Below are 19,817 nucleotides of genomic sequence, written 5' to 3'. Positions count from 1 at the left end.
AAACAAATTCCAAATGGTAAAAAAAAAAGAGGCTCCAACTTATATTCTGTTTTACAGAAGAAGATGCTATTGCTTGTGACTTCTCCCTTAATTTTCTTCTGTGTATACATGACCTAATTGACAGTTAGATCTCAAGGGTAAGCATAAGGTTTTCACTTCTGCTTGTATAGTATCTGGCAAACTGATGAAACTAAAGTAATTAAAAAAAATAGTATAAGGTCATTCAAAGTCCTAAAGATGCTCCAAAATAAGGTATTCTAGTGTAAGAACTGCAATCACAGAGTTTTGTTCTGAAGCCACCTTTCCAGAGCAGACAAAGATAATTGGGGCCACTGTTGTAGCCCCAATAATAGGGATAAACATTGGCAAAAAAAAAAGAAAAACATCCTCCCACAGCAAGTGATATTCCTCATGGAAACACCAGGAATAGCCCCTTCATTCCACTCAACAATTTTACCGCTACAGCAGGAGGAAAAATGGGACGGTGGTGACAATGCCCATCACCTGAGCATCTCCTGCCAAACCAAGGCAGGGGCCAAAAGCATCTCACCAATGTGACTGGTACCCGGGGACCCAAAACTGCCCTTAGCCCTCCACCACTTGGAGCACTGAATCCTGAGCTGCTGGATCTGCCTGTGTATCTTTTCCCACAATACTTAGTTTTCCAGCCCATAGGCAACTGACAGAGCAGATGTCACTGAAATCACTTAACGCATTAAGCTGCTATTTCTTTAATTCTGATGTGGAAAATGTGCCACACTCCAAATAGTTTAGTATGTTAAATGTACCACTGTAGCAACCTACAGCAATCTTTTATAATTTTGTTCTAGACTTATTTGCTTGTAGATTTTATTCTAAATCATAATTAAAACCTGCGTCCTGCCTACGTTTTTTTTTAAGTCCAGTCTTAACTCCGCCTTTAGTTTTCTCAAGCTGAATAAACAGACCTATTATCTCAAGTAAACATTTAATGACCTAGTGTATTTTATCTACAATTCATTTGCATTAAATGACATAAAACAGCCATGAACTTGCAGAATAACATATTCCATTAATAATTTGCAGTACAACAATTCATAGATGAGGGGGCTCTGGGGTTCAACTTTTAAGGAATAACATTTCGGTAGCTATATCTGTGCAAGAAAGCTTGCCAAAGCTATATTTGGAGTTGGTCACTGAGCAATATTATCAATAAAAATATTTGAAATATAAAATATTCTTATTCTGAAAAAAAGTTCTTCCAATTTTCAAGTCTAAGGTAAGGGACAGTTTTTAATAACTGCAGCATAAAGTTTTCTTTCTTGTATTAGTGCACAGTTCCTTATGCTTCAATGGGACTACACATGACAAAGAGGGTATCTAGTCTTGAATTTGAAAACTATTCATCTCAAAAACATTTAAGGAATCAATTTTAGAGTAACTTTTAAAACATTATGATGAGCACTACAAATGAAAAATGCCAAGCTGTAAACATGAATAATGTGCATTTCAAAATAAAGGCACAACACAATGCCTACTAAATTTAACTTTTTTGTGGATTTGCATCAGATATTGCAGAGCCTTATTAGCTTGGTAAATTATAAGCACATATTAGTAAAATTAATCCTCTTGCATGTAGCTGCACTCCTTTGATAAGTCAGCATCCCCAGCATTAGCACTTCTGGTTTCTTGAGACTCTCTGGGCACGCATAAGACAAATTTAACTTGCCAGAGTCTTATCCTGATGCTCTGCCACAGCGCATTTTGACAGGCATTCCCTATGGGGTCTGCAAGCTTCAGGGCTGGCTGCTGTTTTCATCAGCAGCTTCATGTGAACAGCTCAGAAAATAACCCTCATGGATTTCTTAAAATAAACTATAAATTTGAACAAATTTTGGAGTGCACTTTTCAAAACGCAGCTTCTGAAACATAGGCTTCGGTGTTTTGAAGTCCTGTTAAAGCCCATTATTGTACAATACTGAGGATTCTCTGCAAAGGCCAAATATCAGAAAACGCTTCAATCAACACAAAAGCTGGAATGAGTTTGCTCAGCAATGCAGTTCTCCATAAATGCCCCGTGCTGGTGCTGCGCTGGTCCCCAGTGGACACCCTGGTGTGACCTGTCTGCTCCATGTCTCACTTGGATGGTTCTCATTATGCAGATCCTTCTTCCCCCAGTATTCAATTATACCAGTGGTTACACTCTTCTGGAACCACACCATGATCAAAACCTGATGATAAACATATGAATACGGGAATTCGATGCTGCTGTAGTGATTTAGAGAGTGACGGGGGACAATCAATGTGGTGCACTTTGGTCAGACTTCCCTTAAAATGACCTTGGTTATTTCACTGTATTTTGGACAGAAGTGCCATGTGTAGCTTGGAGCAGGTCCACTTTAACTAGACAAATTTACCCGGTAAACAAGTTTGACTCAGTACAAGCCCTCAGGACTGAAATAATCTTCACCCCAACATCTAAGCTTTCAGGTCACTGGGGCTTACAAAAGCTGAGAGGTGTTATTGGTGTCATCTGGGATAGATCACAAATATTTTCCAAACTACCTACCGTATTCATGGGATTGTGACTAACAAAAGTTGTAGAAATTGAAATATCGGAAAGTTGCCTCCATCCCCAGCTTCCCTTCCCGGCTGGGAAAGGGAGATGGGCGAGCAGAGAGAAGAGCCAGGGGCTCTTTCCACTTTTCTGCACGAATCTGTAACACTGGCCTCTGGGGAAATATTAACTTAAACCTGCCTCTAGAGGAAAGAGCAGCATGTTATCTCTTTGCCACGTTATGCCACCTTTAAAGAGCTTTAAACAACTGGCAAGTGACAGTGGCAGCTGCTGGCAGGGGTCTGCTGGGACAGGCGTCACTGTGGGCTGCACAGATTCCTTGGTGGGGCTGCACGCTCGCAGCTCGGGTGCCAGTACGTGCAGCCTTTTCCTGCCAAGTAAAAAATAAAAAATAACCAAAACATTTTCCAGGGTTAGATTCTTGTTGAAGTTTTTTTGTTTGTTTGTTTCTGGTTTTTTTTTTTTTTTTTTAGTATTTTACATGTACAGTCTTATCTGAGGGGTGACATCAGCTGCAACCTTGATTTCTTTTTGGAATGAAATCTCCACATGGATACAATCCAGAGAGAAAGAAAAAGCAAGAGGGAGGGAGATCCAGGTTGCCTGGGACATGGAGTTAACAGCAAGAAACAGGCTTTCTTGCATCTGGTTTTTACAAGCCCAACTCTTTCCTCCCTCTTTCCCCCCTCGAGCTGTTGGACAACCTAAGGACCAGATTTTATTTTTCAAAACTTAGTGGAAGATGGCAAACAAATTAAGCATTCGTTTCCCTTTCTTACTTCTGCAGACAAATGCCAGCCACTCATGTTAATGCCAAAGCTGACCCGAAATGTCCTTATACACGTGAAGTCAGAGTGACCCAATGGATGCAACAGTTATAATTCAGACTTTGGTGTTTCAAATCCTTTTCCTCTTGACTAATCCGACCAAACACAAGTCACAAATGTGTTCTCAGTTCCCAAACATACACAAGTGAATTTACTTCTCTTCTGAGAGCTCTACAGTCAATTGATGAAAACTACTATTAAGCAGCTAAATATATTTATAAAAACATGCAGCACCCACAGTACCATAATGAAATTCTACCAAAAGGAAATCCTGACATCAGAGAACATAAATGTGAAGAGTGATAATTTCTATTGAAAAAGGAAGGAGCTCCTGCAAAATATAGCAGAATCTTCCCAAAGAGATGATGTTATCTTTCGGCCTGGAACTAAAAATAGTATCACTGTTTATATAGCACACAAAGCGAGAGATAGCATCTCCTCCCCAAAGTTCACAAAAAACATAAACAGCAGTCAGACGAAATACAGGGAATATTAATGTAATAGCAATTACCCCATTTATTACATTATTTTTATTTAAAAGAGTTTTCCAATTTTTCATCGCATTAATAATTTCTTTAGGGCATAGCATTTTAGAATGCTTACACAGAAGTATGCAACAAAAAGTCTAAATAAATAGATAAAAAGATTTTAACACTGACATCTCAAAAGCAGCAGAAGAGGTTGCAATCTAGAGACAAAAAGGAGCAAAACACATAGGGTGACTTGTTTACGGGTTAGTACAACAGCTCTCCTGGATGTATAGCTTTTACTGTCCATCCAAAGTCCTCCCTCCCTACAGCTCAAGTGCTATACATAGCTGTCAAGTTGAAATGCCAAATAGCCTGTGACCAATATAGGTCCTTTGGTAACTGTTAATTCTTCATAGTCCAATAATATCAATGCAGTAGAAATACTTTCCATACTATAATTTCTTTCAATAGCATAATTACCATAATTTCCCTAGAAACTTCATAGGGGCCACCTGTTACACTTCAGTTCTTTGCCTTTCAGCACACCGAGAGCACAAAAGTCATCACCTGCCTTCCAGATCCACAGCAGAGGGGCACCGGGCAGGCTGAGAGTAGCAGCTTGCTTTAATACATCAAGGTTTACTATTCACCCACTGGTAAGGTCTCTGTAAGCAACGCTGGATGCACAACTCCTTAAAATACCGTCACAGGTTGACTTATAGAAAATAGGTTCAATTATAGAAAAATAGAAAACTTTTTTTTTTTTTAAATATAAACCAGTACTGCAATTTCTGAGCGAGCAGAATAATTAGTACAGAAGTGGACTGTGAAGAGAAGTGATAAGTTTGTTCTCTTTCATTGTCTTGAGGGAAGACGGCTCTGCTTTTGCAAACAAGTAAGTATTGGGATATGCGAGTGAAAACAACTGGTTATACAGAGAAGCAGTAGAAGATCACACAGTTTAGCAACTGAATTTGACCTATAACCTAGACAATGTGGTAAAAATACTTTAAAGAAGTATCTAGAATTAAAGATGAATTTCAGAACCGAAATTGGTGAGCTGTTTGATGTCCACAGTGCAAACAGCTATACTGAAAGCATCTATCACTCTATGAAATACATCATTACAGCACCTAGGAAACAAATGCATGAGATCAAAAATTACCAGGACTAAAGCTGGGACTGCCTCCAATATATAGCATTCCTATATGTTTTCAAAAATATTAAGTACCTTTGTATTTAGAAAGGCTCTGAGAAGCTGCCTTTTTCTAACTCAGGACAGGTAAATCAAGCAAGTATCCAACCAACATTGTGGCAGTTTCTGACAGCTTTAGCTTAACAGCCAGGCTTCCTCTGCCAACTTACATTTGCAGCTCGTGCTGTTTTCTGCTTTCTAAAATAGGCATGACTATGGCATGCTTCTAGATCTATGTAGACCTTATGTGCTTCAGAGACAAGATGCAGAAAGCCCAGCCGAGCATTTCTTCAGAGCTGGCAGCATCACCCTAATGTCAGTCTCATATTCTTTGCAGGACACAGACCGTGGTGTTCCCACAGAAAAATCAGCCTTGACCTTGGAAAACAGCTCAGGCATATCACAATTTAAAATTATGGATCTATGGAGAGAAATCCAAAATGGGTGCCTATCGCTTCAGCAGTTTTCCTGAAAATGTAGCATATCGCTTCAGTCCAGAGAGATTATTTAACCCTAAAGTTTAGAAATAACGGGAGTTAAGGGTCCTCAGCACAACCTGGGTTTCAGTCTTGGATCAAATCCAATTAATAATACAGACACAAACAAATCTACAGCACTGTAACTGAGTAGCTCTATTAAGATATAAATAGAAGTTTACTGTTATGATGGCTTTCTGCAGACAATGAAATTTAGGCCATGGTACCAAAGTGAACTAAAATTCGGCATTTGAGGTGATGCATCACTTGGTACCGTCTTGAAAAACATTCAAGACCAAGATGGACACAACTATCCACTGTTATCGGTGGTTCCTAGGTCACGACGGGCACAGCTGGACACAGGCTACTGGGCCACACAGACATTTAATCTGAGCTGGTGCAGACAGTGTTATGATCTTAAATAATGACAACAAATATGGCATATAGCAAATTGAAACACAAATGTTTATTATTAAAGGTCTTATAGCTCGTAAAGACAGAAGCCTTAAAGAAGTTGCTGGAAAAGCTCTGGTTGCTCTCACGGCTGACAACACATTAAGACAGTCTCTGAGATGCTTTTTATCTTAGTTTTGTACCGTAAAAAGCCGTGGCTGTTTGGATAAAGATGTTAAAATGTTTACATGTAATTCTGTACTAAGGCACATAAATAAATGCCCTGGTTTAAGAGTGTCAAAACACACTGCAGTTCACAGTGATTTCACCCATGGGTGATGGACACTCAGCATTTCTCAAAGTCCCTGCAGCAATGGAGAAGCCAGATGCTCAAACCACACTCCCCATCCCAGTCGAGGAGGGGTTCTGCAGCTGCACATGTATAACCCACAGGAGAGGTCTGCATCTTTTAGAAAACTGTTAAACAGATTTGTGGTACATAAACTCTGTTTCTACAGAGCCTGGTGCAGGAGAGCTTACAAATGTTCACACATGAAGCTGACATTAGTTTTTCTCCAGTTTTCCCAGGCAGGAATGAGCCAGCAAAACACATCCAGGAAGACTGGTTGGTAAATGGCCATGCAAAACATCTGAGATTAATCTGCCCGTAGATCTCCGTAGCAGCTCAATGGGAGCTCTGCAGCCACACTTAATGATGGCTTCAGATACCCACAAAAACTTTGGACCAGGGCAATCTCCAAAGTTAGGTCAGGTTACTCAGGCCTTTTATGGTTAAATTTTGAAAATCTCTGAGGCCGGAGATTTCGCAGCTTCTCAGGGCACCGTCCTCTGGGGTTCCGGGACTCTCATTGCGATTTTTCTTTTCCTTACAATCAGCAGGAATTTCCCTTGCTACACCTCCTGACTTGCCTCCCACCCTTTTTCCATACACATGTCAAAGGAGCTGGGCTCTGTTGTCCCTCTGCCTGCTTATTAAGGGGTCGAAGATGACAATTCAGTTCCCCTTGGCCCTCTATTCTCCAGATGGATCAAAAGCAGACCTCTCCACCTCTCTTTGCATGTCCACACTTGAGGGATGTCCACAGCAGCTCCTCTCATCGTGCTCACTGCACGAACCCCCATAGGATTAGGGGCTGGACTCTGTTGACCAAGATGGTGGGAAAACTGTACCTAAGTGTACACTATTAGTCATGGAGGAGTTCAAGACGGCACGCAAACCAACCTTGTGCCCTCATCACCAGTACTTACCCACCGCCTACACTCTGGCACACTTCTGTCACTGCTTCAAAGGCAGAGCATGGGGCTTTTTTTTTTCACCCTGAGCAGGGCAGGAACCCTACAGTCGGCACTCTGTGAGCCTGACTTATAGCCAGGTTAACCGATCGCAGAACGGAGAGCGTATGTGCGAGTCGGAGGGGCGAGGTGTTGGAGTCCCTGCCAGAAGCTCGCTACAACTCTCTGTGCAGACATACGCAGCCCCAGCTGTTCCCGACTGCCTCGTGCCCCGGTTATGGGATTTGGCTGCAAACCCTTTTCCATTCCCCTCTCCCTGCCATCAAGGGTAACAGCGGCAACACAGCCCATTTCTACGGTTTCCTTTGCTCTCCGTGACCTACACAATTATATAGGCAACCTTAAATATTAGATCCTCTGTATCGGTGTGGATCTAAAATTGTCACCAAGTGATTGCTTCAATGCCACTGGTATTGTAAAGCCAAAAGAAACACTGGAGCAAGGCAAACCCTACAAGACTTTGTAAAGCCAAACTTGTCAGCTGAACGCTATCAAAAATCCCCACCGATCTGTTAGAAAGTAAGGAACAGAAACACCTGTTTGACTTGCAGAACCCAGCTAAGTTTGCAATACTGAGAACATCAACAGGAAAAGAAAGGTAGAGAACTTGTAAACAGGGCAAAGTAAACAAAAGTAACTGAGATGAAAGCAAAGATGAAACTGTAAAAATATTTTTCATGACTTCTAGAGCATTTACATCATTTTAAACTGCAATATTTGTGGCAATCTGGGATTTATAAATGTACCTCAATGACCTCTCTTGACAGAAGTATAAAAACAAGCCAAGCAAAAACTGAAGTGGTCTGTGATCAAGAACTCTCCAAATTAATCACTACATATAGGGTTGCCTATTCATTTAGCCTCACTTAACATTGCTCAGCAGAGAAGAACCCAGTGTATATTTAGACATCAATTAGTAAACTGCCTTATGGATTACTTCTGAAATGCCCTGCTACCTGCGAATCCTCAAGTCACACACACCTGTGAGGGGAAGGAGGTATATGACCTATTTTCTAAAGTGACAAAAGCTCTTGCATGACACTCTCGAGCCAAACAGGTTCTGTGGCTTCTTCTTCATATGATACGCATCAAACTTTAACTCCTTCTACTTCCCCAAGGATTTCACCATACAAACAACGTTACAGGGATTCGATTTTCCTTTGTCATCCTCTGAAACAGTTTGAAGGAACCCAACTACTGTATGCTTAGTGGTCACATTCATACTCTATCCAGTTATTTCACTCCATAAACCAGTACATGGGACATTCACGTTTCATCCTCTTCTGAAGTATCAGTGAGTGCCCCGTGCTAGAAAAGCAACAATAGAAAATGGACTTGAAAACTTCCAAGGAACTGGATGCTGTGTTTGTGAACGGCTACTGAGTAGCAATGGCCGAGATACCACACTTGTTCCTCACATCCACCAGGAGGAACAACTACGATCTGTTACTGTTTTCCAATGACAGTATTACCTAAATCTAAAAATAACAGTTTCTAAATAGCAAAAAAACCCCCCACCCCTTATTAAAAGAACATTCAAGTCTTTTTAAAATATCACTAGTGATATCTTACAATTCAGGAATATTTATTTTTCATGGTCAATTGCATTTAGACTTTGTTTTCCTTCAACAACAGGTCAAACAACTTGTCCTATAGGATAAGAAGAATCTCCAAAACAGACTTATTGATCAACTTGACTAATGCCAGTAGAAGAATGATTTGCTTTTACAGAGAAAGGGAGAAAAACGGCTCCTAAAGCAGACAGAAATATTCACTGGAGTTCGTATTCCTCTCACATTCCTTTTCTGAAATGGAAAAATAAATAATCCCGCTTCATGCAAAACAATACCACATCTCGATTTCAGAGCACGAACATCAACTAATAAGCTGTGAAAAAAACATCCCAACATTTCAGACAGTAACAGTTAAGGACCTCAACACACCTCTAATGGATCTTGACACAGGGAATAATCTAAATTCAGAAATATTTGCCTTAGGGTTATATTTAAGGATGCAGACCACGAGCCAGCAACTTGTCCAATAATCTCCAAGGCCCATCCACTGCCCTGCTTGTGCGGAGCCACAGCTCTGCTGGCTGTGCCCCTCTCACCCGGGTGTTTACAGGGCTCTGCTCTGAAAAGCCCCAAGCAGCACAGCTCATTTCCACACAAATATGTTTAATTCATTATTGCGAGCGCTGAATGCTTGGTTTGAGAACCCAAGGTCTGAAGGTGAGCTAATGGCACCAGCAACCCTCTAGCAGGACTGGAAAATGCAGAGGTGAGCTTAAAGTTAATAACAGTCAAGAGAGATGCGTTTCCATTGCTAAAAGCCTGAATTTCTGTAGTGCAGAGAGTGAACAATTTGTCAAACTAGGCCAAACTAAAATCAGGGTTTCCTCACTTCTTAACTGTTGGCCGTCCCCTCACACAGAAGAAGGTTAAAGAAGGAAAAGGCTACCTCAATAGCCATGCTTTGATTAATTTTTCAATTTTCATTACATTTCTTAGCCCTTTATGTTTTTATGGCAAAACTCATTACCGGGCATTAAGTACATAAGCCATTAAGGTCCTGAGAAGCAAACCCGAAAGTATGTTGACTTTAACCATGTAGTGAAATGGCAGTCGGCTGCGTGCAGATACCAGGCACGGAGGATGCTCCTTACTGTACAGATGCCACACTGCAAACAGGCAAACTGGCAAGAAACAGACCGCGGTCAGAAAGCCACGTATCTGGGGTTTTTAAAGCAGAACTAGGTATCTCTCCAAAGACCTGCTGCAGCGCTGGGGCAGCACATGAAGGCCCATGGCAGCCAGGATGTCCTGCAGTCAGAAGTTAGCAGCTGATGTACCATCACTTGAGAAGCTTCTGACCTATTTCATCCTCTCCTAACTGCGCTGTATGTTCTTACAGTCCCAGAACACGATGCCATTTAACAGATGTCATACACTGAGCTGAAATCCTTTTCTAAAGAGCTCTAAAGAAGAATCTTCAACCAAAAACCTTAAAGAATCCTAAGATACGGCTTCCTGTTTTTTGCAGTCTAAGAAATTACATACATTATATGCAATTCAACTTCAAAGGAAGAAAATGCCATGAGGAAATATGTCATTACTTATTTTTTCAGGGAAACATGGCTAAAATGGCAATGGAATGAAGCAGTTTTAATCCTGTTTAATTATAAAACTTGGAGGATTGTGTGTTATAATCTTCACACATTCATTAGTTGGAGAACTCCAAAGGAAGTCAACCTCTTGCTGCTCGTATCTAGTAATTCAATGATCTCTTTGACTAGTGCTCAAAATGAAGGGCTGAAAGTAAAACACTGTATCTAACTATAAAATATACTACAGTCTGAAACAGTCGTACTATTGTCTCCAGAGAGGATTCCTATCAGTGTATTTGCATGTGAACTTTGAAAAGGAATTAAGCATCTCCCAAGCCGAGCAGGAGCCCGAGGGACCAACCTGCGTAACCTCTTTTGTAACCAGAGTCACTGTCTTCCTCCTCCATTTGGGCTGTGACACTCCATTAGCTGTTCTCTGATCCACACAATCAAATTTTCCCTCTAATGTAACAGTTTAAAGACTAAATAGCTGTATGAATTTGTGTCATGACTTTTAATCTAATCTAAGATAATTCACCTAGTATGTAATTAGCTCTGCGATTCCTTTTTTTTTGCACTTAAATAATAGACACCACGTTACCCTATTTCTGGGAATCGATGGGAACCTACTTTTCTCAATCCACAATTTTTAACCTACTCTGTTCTTCTTGCTGTGATTTCAACATGGCAAAGAACTGAAATATTAGACTGATAATCATATTAAAAACTCTTAAAGTACATTTAGAATCCTAAAAGCACAGCCATGCCATGTGTAAATCCAGGTGTAAAGGGCAGTGAATAAGCTCTTAGAAATAGTTTCAGCCAAGATCAATGGTAAGTATATGGATCTCAGCTGAGGAAAATCACACCTGGAAGAAATCTCATTACAACATATGTAATAATGCATTTCAGCTGTGTTTTACTATGCCACACGATCATATGCTTTCTAGATTTAAAATTACAGCATGAGTCTGCAGTCCATTAACACAGAATGATGGTTCAAAGTACGTACTATTGGGGCACTTTAAATTGTATTATCCGTATCTATATACTACAAACTAAATCACGTTTAACAAATACACACATTTCTATATCTAAAGCCAAATTTTACGGTTAAAATAGCAGGGCAGGGTCACAGGTTTGCCTGAAACCCTCTTGATGCAGGTAGCTAACGATGTGTTGCATCAGCACAAGAGGGAACACAGTCTGAGCAAAGGTTTCTGGAGTAACAAGCACAGATCCACAACAGTTTACTCCATCTCAAGAGTAACAGGAAGAGCAGGGATTTCTCCTGGATTATGAAACAGTGCAGCAATTCCTTGAACTTTATGTGGGGTTGATCTTAGTACCACAATGCGCCCTTAATTTGCAGAACCAGAAATATCTGTTACAGTAAACACCAAACTTTGAATTACAGCTTTACCACAGTAATTTTGGCGGAAATCTTTTGGAAACAGTAATTTTAGTCAAAACGTGGCATTAAATTTGCTGTGCAATACTTGCCCTATTGATGTCAATGGAAAATTTCCATTGATTTTGCATGGCAGGTATGGGCTCCTCACATTTAATTTATAATAAAAATTGATTGTAAATTGTTTACAAAGGCTACATAGATACGCAAAATCAAAATTTGGAAACATCAAAGCTAAACTGATACTTAAAACCAATGCTCTTAAAACTGCCAGTTATACTTTCAAATGAGAGCTAAGAACTCTCAGGGGTTTTTTCCACTCTCTTTTTTTCCCAGGATGTTATTTTTATCTTGGCACCGTTCATTTTTGCTATTTCATTTACACCATGTTTCGTGCAATTACTGAGATAGAATTGTGTCAAGTCTCCTCTGCACTAGACTGTTACACACTAACTTTTCTACTGGATTTATAAATTTCCAATCTATTTAATTGGCATTTTAAATACTATAGAGATACAACTTTGGACTTTAATACTCCCCCCACCAGCCTCAGTTCTACCACTACAGAATTTAAATGTTTCACAGTATTTCATGTTCTTCAGTTCGAAATTACAGACGGGTAACCGAGGATAGGGTTCTGTGCTGGAGTTTTAATCATCTCCAATGCAGATGTCACCATCTGCGTTAACCATCTCCATTCCCTTTAGAGACAGGGAGCAGACTCAGGATTTCTAGCACATGATTCAATTCAACACACACTTATCCTGCTCTCACCTGCACCCCTGGACACCTGCCTTGGCCCAGGCACTTCCCCGGAAAGGACCAGCACCCTGGCAGTGCGTGTGTCATCCACAGACCACGCAAGAACGTGGATGACGGGCACACAGGGAAACGTCTACGCCTTTAACAGACATGAGGAAATACCAAACTCAGTTTTCAGCTGAAGCCTCTGGCAGGTGCCTGACCCCAGATCTCGCACTGTTCTCACGGGGAGCTCGTTCTCCCCTTTGTTTGCAGTAGGCTCTCATTTGGCTCGCTCTGAGGACATGATATGATTAAGCATGTTGACATACAGAGTCACCATGTAATTGTAGCTATTCAACCTCTCCCCGTTGTTGTGGCAGAGGGTATATTTAGCAGCTACATTTACCCTCAAAAATGAAATATACAATCAGCTCTCACAACCTCCCTCTCCCCTATGCACAACCCTGTATTTGCCTTAAAGACTGTAATATTTTGTGATCAGCTGTGCTCTGAAGTAGCCACCCCCCGCAGCCACACAACGCAGACGAATGCTGAATCGCTGGAAAATACAATTCCGAGTCAGTTCTCGAATTCTGCATCTATCACAGGAGAAATTACTTTTGTATCGCCCTGGGCAACCGGATCCCTCCGGCTGGCGATCCCAGCTAGGGCTCCGTGATTTTCACCTTCTCTGTCACCGCCGAAAAGGCCGAGCTTTTAACGCAAATACGCCCGTCTGAGGAGCCCCGGGATGCGGGGCGGGGAGGGGGTGCCAGCAGCCTGCCAGCCGCCCTCACCCGCATGTCGGCTGCGGGGCCGGGGCGAGACACCCCCGGAGCCGTGCCGTGGTGTGCCGCCGGCGGCGCGGGCGGGCGGGGGGGGCAACACAGACACGGGTCGCCTCCCGCTGCGGCCGGCCAAGGGCTCCCCGGGGACCCCCGCTGGGGGTGCGGACGACGCCCGGGGCGGGGGCGGCACCACCGGAGCACCCCACATCCCTCCCCCCCGCAGGGTCCCGGCACCGCAGCGGCAGCCGCAGCTCCTCCCGCCCGGCAGCGCCCCGCGGCTGCGGCAGCGCCAGCTCCCCTCCGCGATATCCGCGCACATACGCGTACGCGTATTTTCTGCTTTTTTAGCAATTTTCAGCCGGTTCCCCCTGCCCGCACCCCGGAGAGCGGCCGCGCCGCAACGTGACGGACCCCAAACACAAGGGGGGCCGGTAGCCGCCCGCCCCCCCCCCCCGCCTCCCCGCGCCCACCTACCTGTGCCGGTGCTCATGGCGCGCAGGAGGGGCCGCGCCCGCCGCCGCTCCCCGCCGCTTGTCACCGCGCCCCCGCGGGCGGCACCGGCACCATCCCCGCCCGCCGCCGCGCAGCCCGCAGCGGGGCAGGCGGCGCCGCGCTCCGCCCCCGCCGGCAGGTGCCGGCACCCACAGCCCCAGCGCGGCGCGGCGGGCACCTTGGGAAGTGTAGGCAGCTCCGCGGCAACACCCCCCACCCCCCTCCGCCCCGCGGATTACATCCCTCTACGTGCCTTCCTGCGGCCGCGGGGGGAGGCTCCGGCCCCGCCGCTTATGCGGGCAGAGATGCTGCAGCCCTCCCGGTTCCTTCCTCCCTCCCACCCCCCCCGGGAGAAACTTCCCCGCCGCCGCCTGCGCTCACCTCCTTGCCCGCCAGCTCTCCATCCAGCCCCCCGGGGCTCGGTGGGTGAGGGCTTCCTCTGCATTTCCCTGCCCGACTTCTGCGCGATGTTGGTACGCTGCCCGAGCAAAGCGAATTGGCGCACAGGTGCCTTAGCGTGTCCCCCACCCCCCAAAAAAACCCTCCAAACCCGCCCAGGGAATGAGGATAAGGATGAGGATGTTTGCGTTGTTCCTCGGCTCCAGGCGGCTCTGCACCGCACAGATGTTTGGCAGCAAATCTGATTGTTCAGGAGGGGCAGGTGGTGGTTTCTGGAGCAGGTGAACTCTCACTGATCTTTTGTAATTGAGAGTACAAGGACACAGGATGTTTTATTACAGCCAGCTTCTTCAGTATTTCATCAATCTGAAAATCTACTATACTTCTGGAAGAAATAATGTTTAAAAAACCCCAAAACATCTGTTTAACAAAACCAGGAGCCAGCTGTAGTCACATAAGTGTGTTGTATTTACTGCTCAGCTCCTCTGACGCTGACTTTGGATTGGGTTTGGGGCAGCTCGGAATTACAGCAACAGCATGAAGAAACAGGGGTGTGAAGACTTGCTTTGCATTTATATAAGCACGCTTATTATGCTCTTTTCCACCAACAGTTATCTAAAAGTTAAAACTTAACTAATAGTTGTAACCATAAAAACCTACACAACTTTCCCATCCTACACCAGTAACTGAAGTGAGATGAGCTCCGTAGCAGCGCTTACGTGCCGTGATTTGACAGGGAACCACAGTCCTCGGCTCTGTGTGATACAGCAGTACAGTATGGCTCTCATGTCATTTGACTGATGCAAATTGAGAGCCCCTGGAGATAATTGCTACCGCTGAGAAGAGTGTGGACCTGCACTCAGAGCAGCTGGGCAGGATCAGACAATCGAACCCAGTTTCCCATTCCTGAGGGTCACCAGCAGTAGATATCTGCTGGGGGGGGCTTCCTGAGCTAGATGTGTGTTCTTCACATTGAAGAACCTTCTGTTATCTTGCCAGGTTGCTGTTTGAAGCCATGCACAATTCAAGAAACTACAGCATCCTGTGCAAACCATTTCAAGCTGAACTGTGTGGTGTGAAGAACTATCTGCTTTTGTTTCGATCCTGCTATTTGCTATCTTTGTTTGATGCTGGCTCATTCTTGTAGTAGAAGAGATAGCAAACATATCATTCCCTATTCACTTTCTCTGTGTCACTCCTGAATTTATGCAGCTCTATCAGATTCCACCCTTTACTCCTACTCTACTTAGTCATTCCTTAAAACTAGCAACGTTTAACTTCAGTACCATGCTGCTCTCTGTCACTTTCTGTCATTTGTTTTGGAGTTGCATCATCGATTGTTTACCATTGTGTTTTGATCAGTGCTTTTATTACCAGTTTTCTATCCTGCAATCTTCTACCACCTATTTTCCATTGCAAGCTCTCCTGAGCTGCCCAGCTGTACTGAAGGATGCCAGCTGAGTTGCAGCTGGCCTCGTAGAACATCACTGATGCTGATGATGCATGAATACGCATGCGTGTGTGTTATGTATCACGAGTAGACACACGTAGAGCATCTCAGTTGTGGCTACGCAGCAGCCTCCATCTTGCCTGTTCTGCACTCATGGCAATGAGATCTGACTTCTAGCATCACTGCAATCTGTGTTTTTAATCACAAACCGTCTTTGCATATAATAACCATCATGAGTTCCAGGCAATCTTTGAGTGATGCTAGTAAGCTTGTGGCTATGCTGAAGTGTTGCTTTAAAAGCTAAATTATACATAACTTGTTGTATTGAAGGTAGTGGGCGTGCAGTCCATGCTGGATGTAGTAAAGAGGAAACTGCCTTGGAGCTTTAAGGCTGCTACAAGACAGTTTGACCCTTCTGCTGGGCAGCAGGGCAGAAGGAGACTGCACGCTAAAGCCTTCACTTATTCATTGCAGTGAGAACCCCAGGACTACAAGAGGATTTTGGAAGTTCTCTCTACCAGTCACTGAAACAACCGAAAGGCCCGCGTTACTACATAAATGCTCGAAGTGCCTAGATGGTGCCAGACTTTAGGGAACACTATGAGAAACAGGTCATGGACTTCAACATTCTCCATGTTTAGGAGAATGCCAATTGCCACAAGCTTAATTAGGAGACCCCATGGCCCAATGAAAAAGTAATGTTCTGCCACTGGTGAGACCCCAACCAATGAACCAGGGAGTAATCACCGCTTTCAAGACCTGCTATCTAGAAGGGACCTTCTCCAAGCTTATCCAGGAGACAACAGGTAAGGAAAAGCCCTGCCTGGATAACTTTTGGAGATAGTTTAATATCATGGATGGCATAGATAACATTAGCATTACTTGGGAAGAGGTCACAAGAGGTCACAGTGTATGAGTGGTTTATGGCAAAAATAGTCGTCAAGAGTTTACTCTGAACCCTGTTGGATTTGATGTTATCCTTGCTCTCCAGAAAGACTCTTTTGCTAAGGAAGTTGGTTTTGAAAAGTTTGATAGCAAAAGTGTGGTGGAATTGTTGGCTTCACAGTCAACATGAAACCATCCAGAAAGAATTGGCAAGAAGGTTTACGCTAAAGGATTTCCACTGAGCATCCAGTCTCATTGACGAAACAGCTGAGATCTTTCAGGACAATGATCTATCCTGAGAATGGGCAGATACACCCCTTGGAGCAATGTAAGATTCAGTCTTGCGTTACCAAACCAAATCTCAGGCTAGTAGGCAGTCATCTCTTTATTTTTAAAAGCAATCAGCTTGTCCAGCCACTGCAAGGAAGGCTGAAAATGCAGCCTATAAACTGTCAGCACTTTGCACCACTTCTGTCATTACTGGAAATTGAATTGGCCCTTGGCAATCCTGATGATCCTGCTTCTTCCTCCACAGCCACAATGTCATCCTGAATTCTTTTTAGAGCACCATTATTTTTTGGAAGAGTTTAGAAAACTCCATGCAAGGCAAAAAAGTTTTCTAATATTTCTCCACTAATGTTATTTGGACAGTGTTATGGAAGAACTTATATTGCATTTTACTGTCCCTGTGTATTTAAACTGTATGTATTTCTTAAATACATTCCCACATCTTGCTCTATTACAATAGCTGTAATTGAAAAAACACTTCACTATCTATAGAATTCCTAATAATTCCAGTTATCAGAAACGCATAGTTTGACAGGTAAGGGAATATCTCTTTATGTAAAGGAAAAAAGAGTGAGCACTTTAAATGTAACCAAAACAGATCAATATAGTGTATATTCATTACACATGACTGTGTGCTTCTATATGTTCAGTATGTAACATATTTATGCAGATTTATGGACTGACAAAATATACATTCTCATTCTTGCAGAGGCTGGTGTAGTTCAAGCAGCCAGACAGTTCTTTGTGGTTTCCCCCCCTGCTGTGTATTCAAATGAAGTTAACCAGATCAAAAATTATTTGCCTTTCTTAATTTTTTCCCTTTTATTACTTTCAAAATTCAGGGAATCCAAATGGGGTAACAGTCAATTAATAACACTTGTATTTTAAAATTCAGTTTCACAGAAAGTTGTCATAAAATATTTTTATTTAGTGCTTTTCTTGAAAAAGTCCCACTGAAGCAAGCAAAAAGGATTGTTTCTAATATTTCTGAACTTTCCAACAACGGGGAAGCCATGGGTTTCCAGCACAATAAAATTATTACTTTTATTTGATTGTTTGCCTGCAAAGCTTTTGAGGTCATTGCCAATTGAGTATGAAAGGGGTCATATTTTAAAAGTAAGAGGGAGAGGAACTAGAACTTCTGCACTGGGAATGAAGCAGAACATTTGTTTCTTCAGAAAAAAAAAAAAAATTTGAAAAAAACATCATCCAACCAGCTGCCAGGAGTGATTTACATGCTGGTCCAGAATATAGAAGATCACAAATCCAAGTAGCTGTTTAACATCAGTAAGTTGGCCCTTGGCTTCATGTTCAAAGCTGACATAGTATCACAAGATATTCAGGTCAAATAGCAACTTGGAGTGAAAGTTAAAAGAACAATTGATCAGCTTGTGCCTGCTATATGATTAGTTGTTCAAATCCTTCTAAAAATGGACCTCATGAAAAAAAAAATCAGAAAAAACCCACATAAATTAGCTATCCTTTTTTAAATCCTACTGTGCGTCTCTGTATTTAAATTTTATTAGGTAGCCCTGAAAGCTGAGCTTAAGGTCCTAAGAAACTTTGGTATTTCTTTATTTTTTAACCTGAGATCTAATTATTAGGCTCATATTCACTCCAAACTGCTGTCTTTTGACAACTATTATATCTTCTGGAAGATAAGTAATCTTACAATTCATAGTAATTTATTTTGAAGTGATTATATTTTAAACGACAAATTATCCCTCAAGTGTATTCTATAAATTTCCAGAAATGTGTCATTTTCCTATTACTTCAAAACCAGCAATTCTTTTATACCACAGAAGACTACGAACCTGTCATGACCCTTCTTTTGCTTTTAACTGATTCTCTTTTGTGCGAAGAAACTTCCCTAAACATCTGTGTGTTAAAACCATAGGTTTTTTTTTAGTCATATGTCTCAGGAATTCAGGGCTGGACTTCTTTGCCTGGGTTGCAGTCCTGTAACTAGACCTGCACCAGTCTAATTTTCTGTCTAATACCAAATCTAAATTATGATTTTTCTGACATTAAAGCTACTATATTATGGAATTACTGGTTCTGGGACAGTTGCCAAAATAAGCCACGCTTGTGTTTGTAACCTGTTTGTGCCTGTGACAGTAGGTACCTCTCTACCACCTTACTGTGTTTGCTGTATCAATATGACATTGGTAGTAAATAAAGTAAAAGTCAAGTCTGAAGTTTCAGAAGAGTAAGAGGCTGGGATCTTAAAATGAGATTCTGGGTATGGAAATAAATTGCCAACTATTCACTGAGCCAGAAGTACAGGTGTTTATAAATAATGAATAAATGTGAAGCATCTGTAATGAAATAATAACACAGAACTATATTGAGATGTCTGCATCGCACTATCAAGATGTCTGTAGCAACTTTTATGCAAAGCTCCTCTCACACAATATGCAGAATATAAATATTGTGTTAGCAGTTATAACTTAGACATCAATTACCCATTACAAACCCAAACGCATTACAATTAGTAGGTCAAATAAAACTCCCAGGCAAACTTTGAAAGCAGAAAGAGTGAAATAACATCAAAGGGAACAATGGCTGAGGATGAAAGAAATCTTTGTTACAGTGAGACAATCAAGGACTGTTCTCTCATGTCAGCAGTCAGCTTTTGGGAAGTTGGTCAGAACAAATAAATTTTAATATTGCAGACTGCTGCATCTGACAGGAAGTCAAGCAGGTAATGATTAGCACCAATACATAATTTATACACGGGAATGACAACCATCCAGGTCACTGCAATGAAATGTGCGGAAACACAAATGCAAAGGATGGTTTGGGGAGGAGCCAAGACTAAGCATGAATAATATAAAAGTCACTACACTTGCAAAAATATTGGCAAAAACCTCATTTTGAGAACAGCAGATGAAGCTTGTGAGGATTTCAGTGCAATGCGATGCAGCCTGTGTAGCCAGCGGTATCAGTACTCCTGACTGTAAACATGTAAATAATGTTGTGCTTTCTGTAGTAAACAAGCAAGAACTATAATACTGTCCCC

The 19,817-nt window shown here is 42.4% G+C and overlaps 1 protein-coding gene across 1 annotated transcript in view; it reads right to left on the bottom strand.

The window, feature by feature from the left end:
• Window positions 1-13,811, bottom strand: part of ABLIM2 (actin binding LIM protein family member 2) — a 146,224-nt gene extending 132,413 nt beyond the window's left edge. The window contains exon 1 of the mRNA XM_074148116.1: window positions 13,756-13,811. Coding sequence (XP_074004217.1) covers window positions 13,756-13,771 — 16 coding nt within the window. The 5' untranslated portion in view covers window positions 13,772-13,811. The remainder of the gene's footprint in view (window positions 1-13,755) is intronic.
• Window positions 13,812-19,817: the final 6,006 nt, after the last annotated feature.

The sequence above is a fragment of the Numenius arquata genome, chromosome 5, assembly GCF_964106895.1.
Source record: "Numenius arquata chromosome 5, bNumArq3.hap1.1, whole genome shotgun sequence".
NCBI lineage: Eukaryota > Metazoa > Chordata > Aves > Charadriiformes > Scolopacidae > Numenius > Numenius arquata.
Note: the sequence above shows the minus strand (reverse complement) of the source record. Positions and strands in the feature narration are given on the sequence as shown.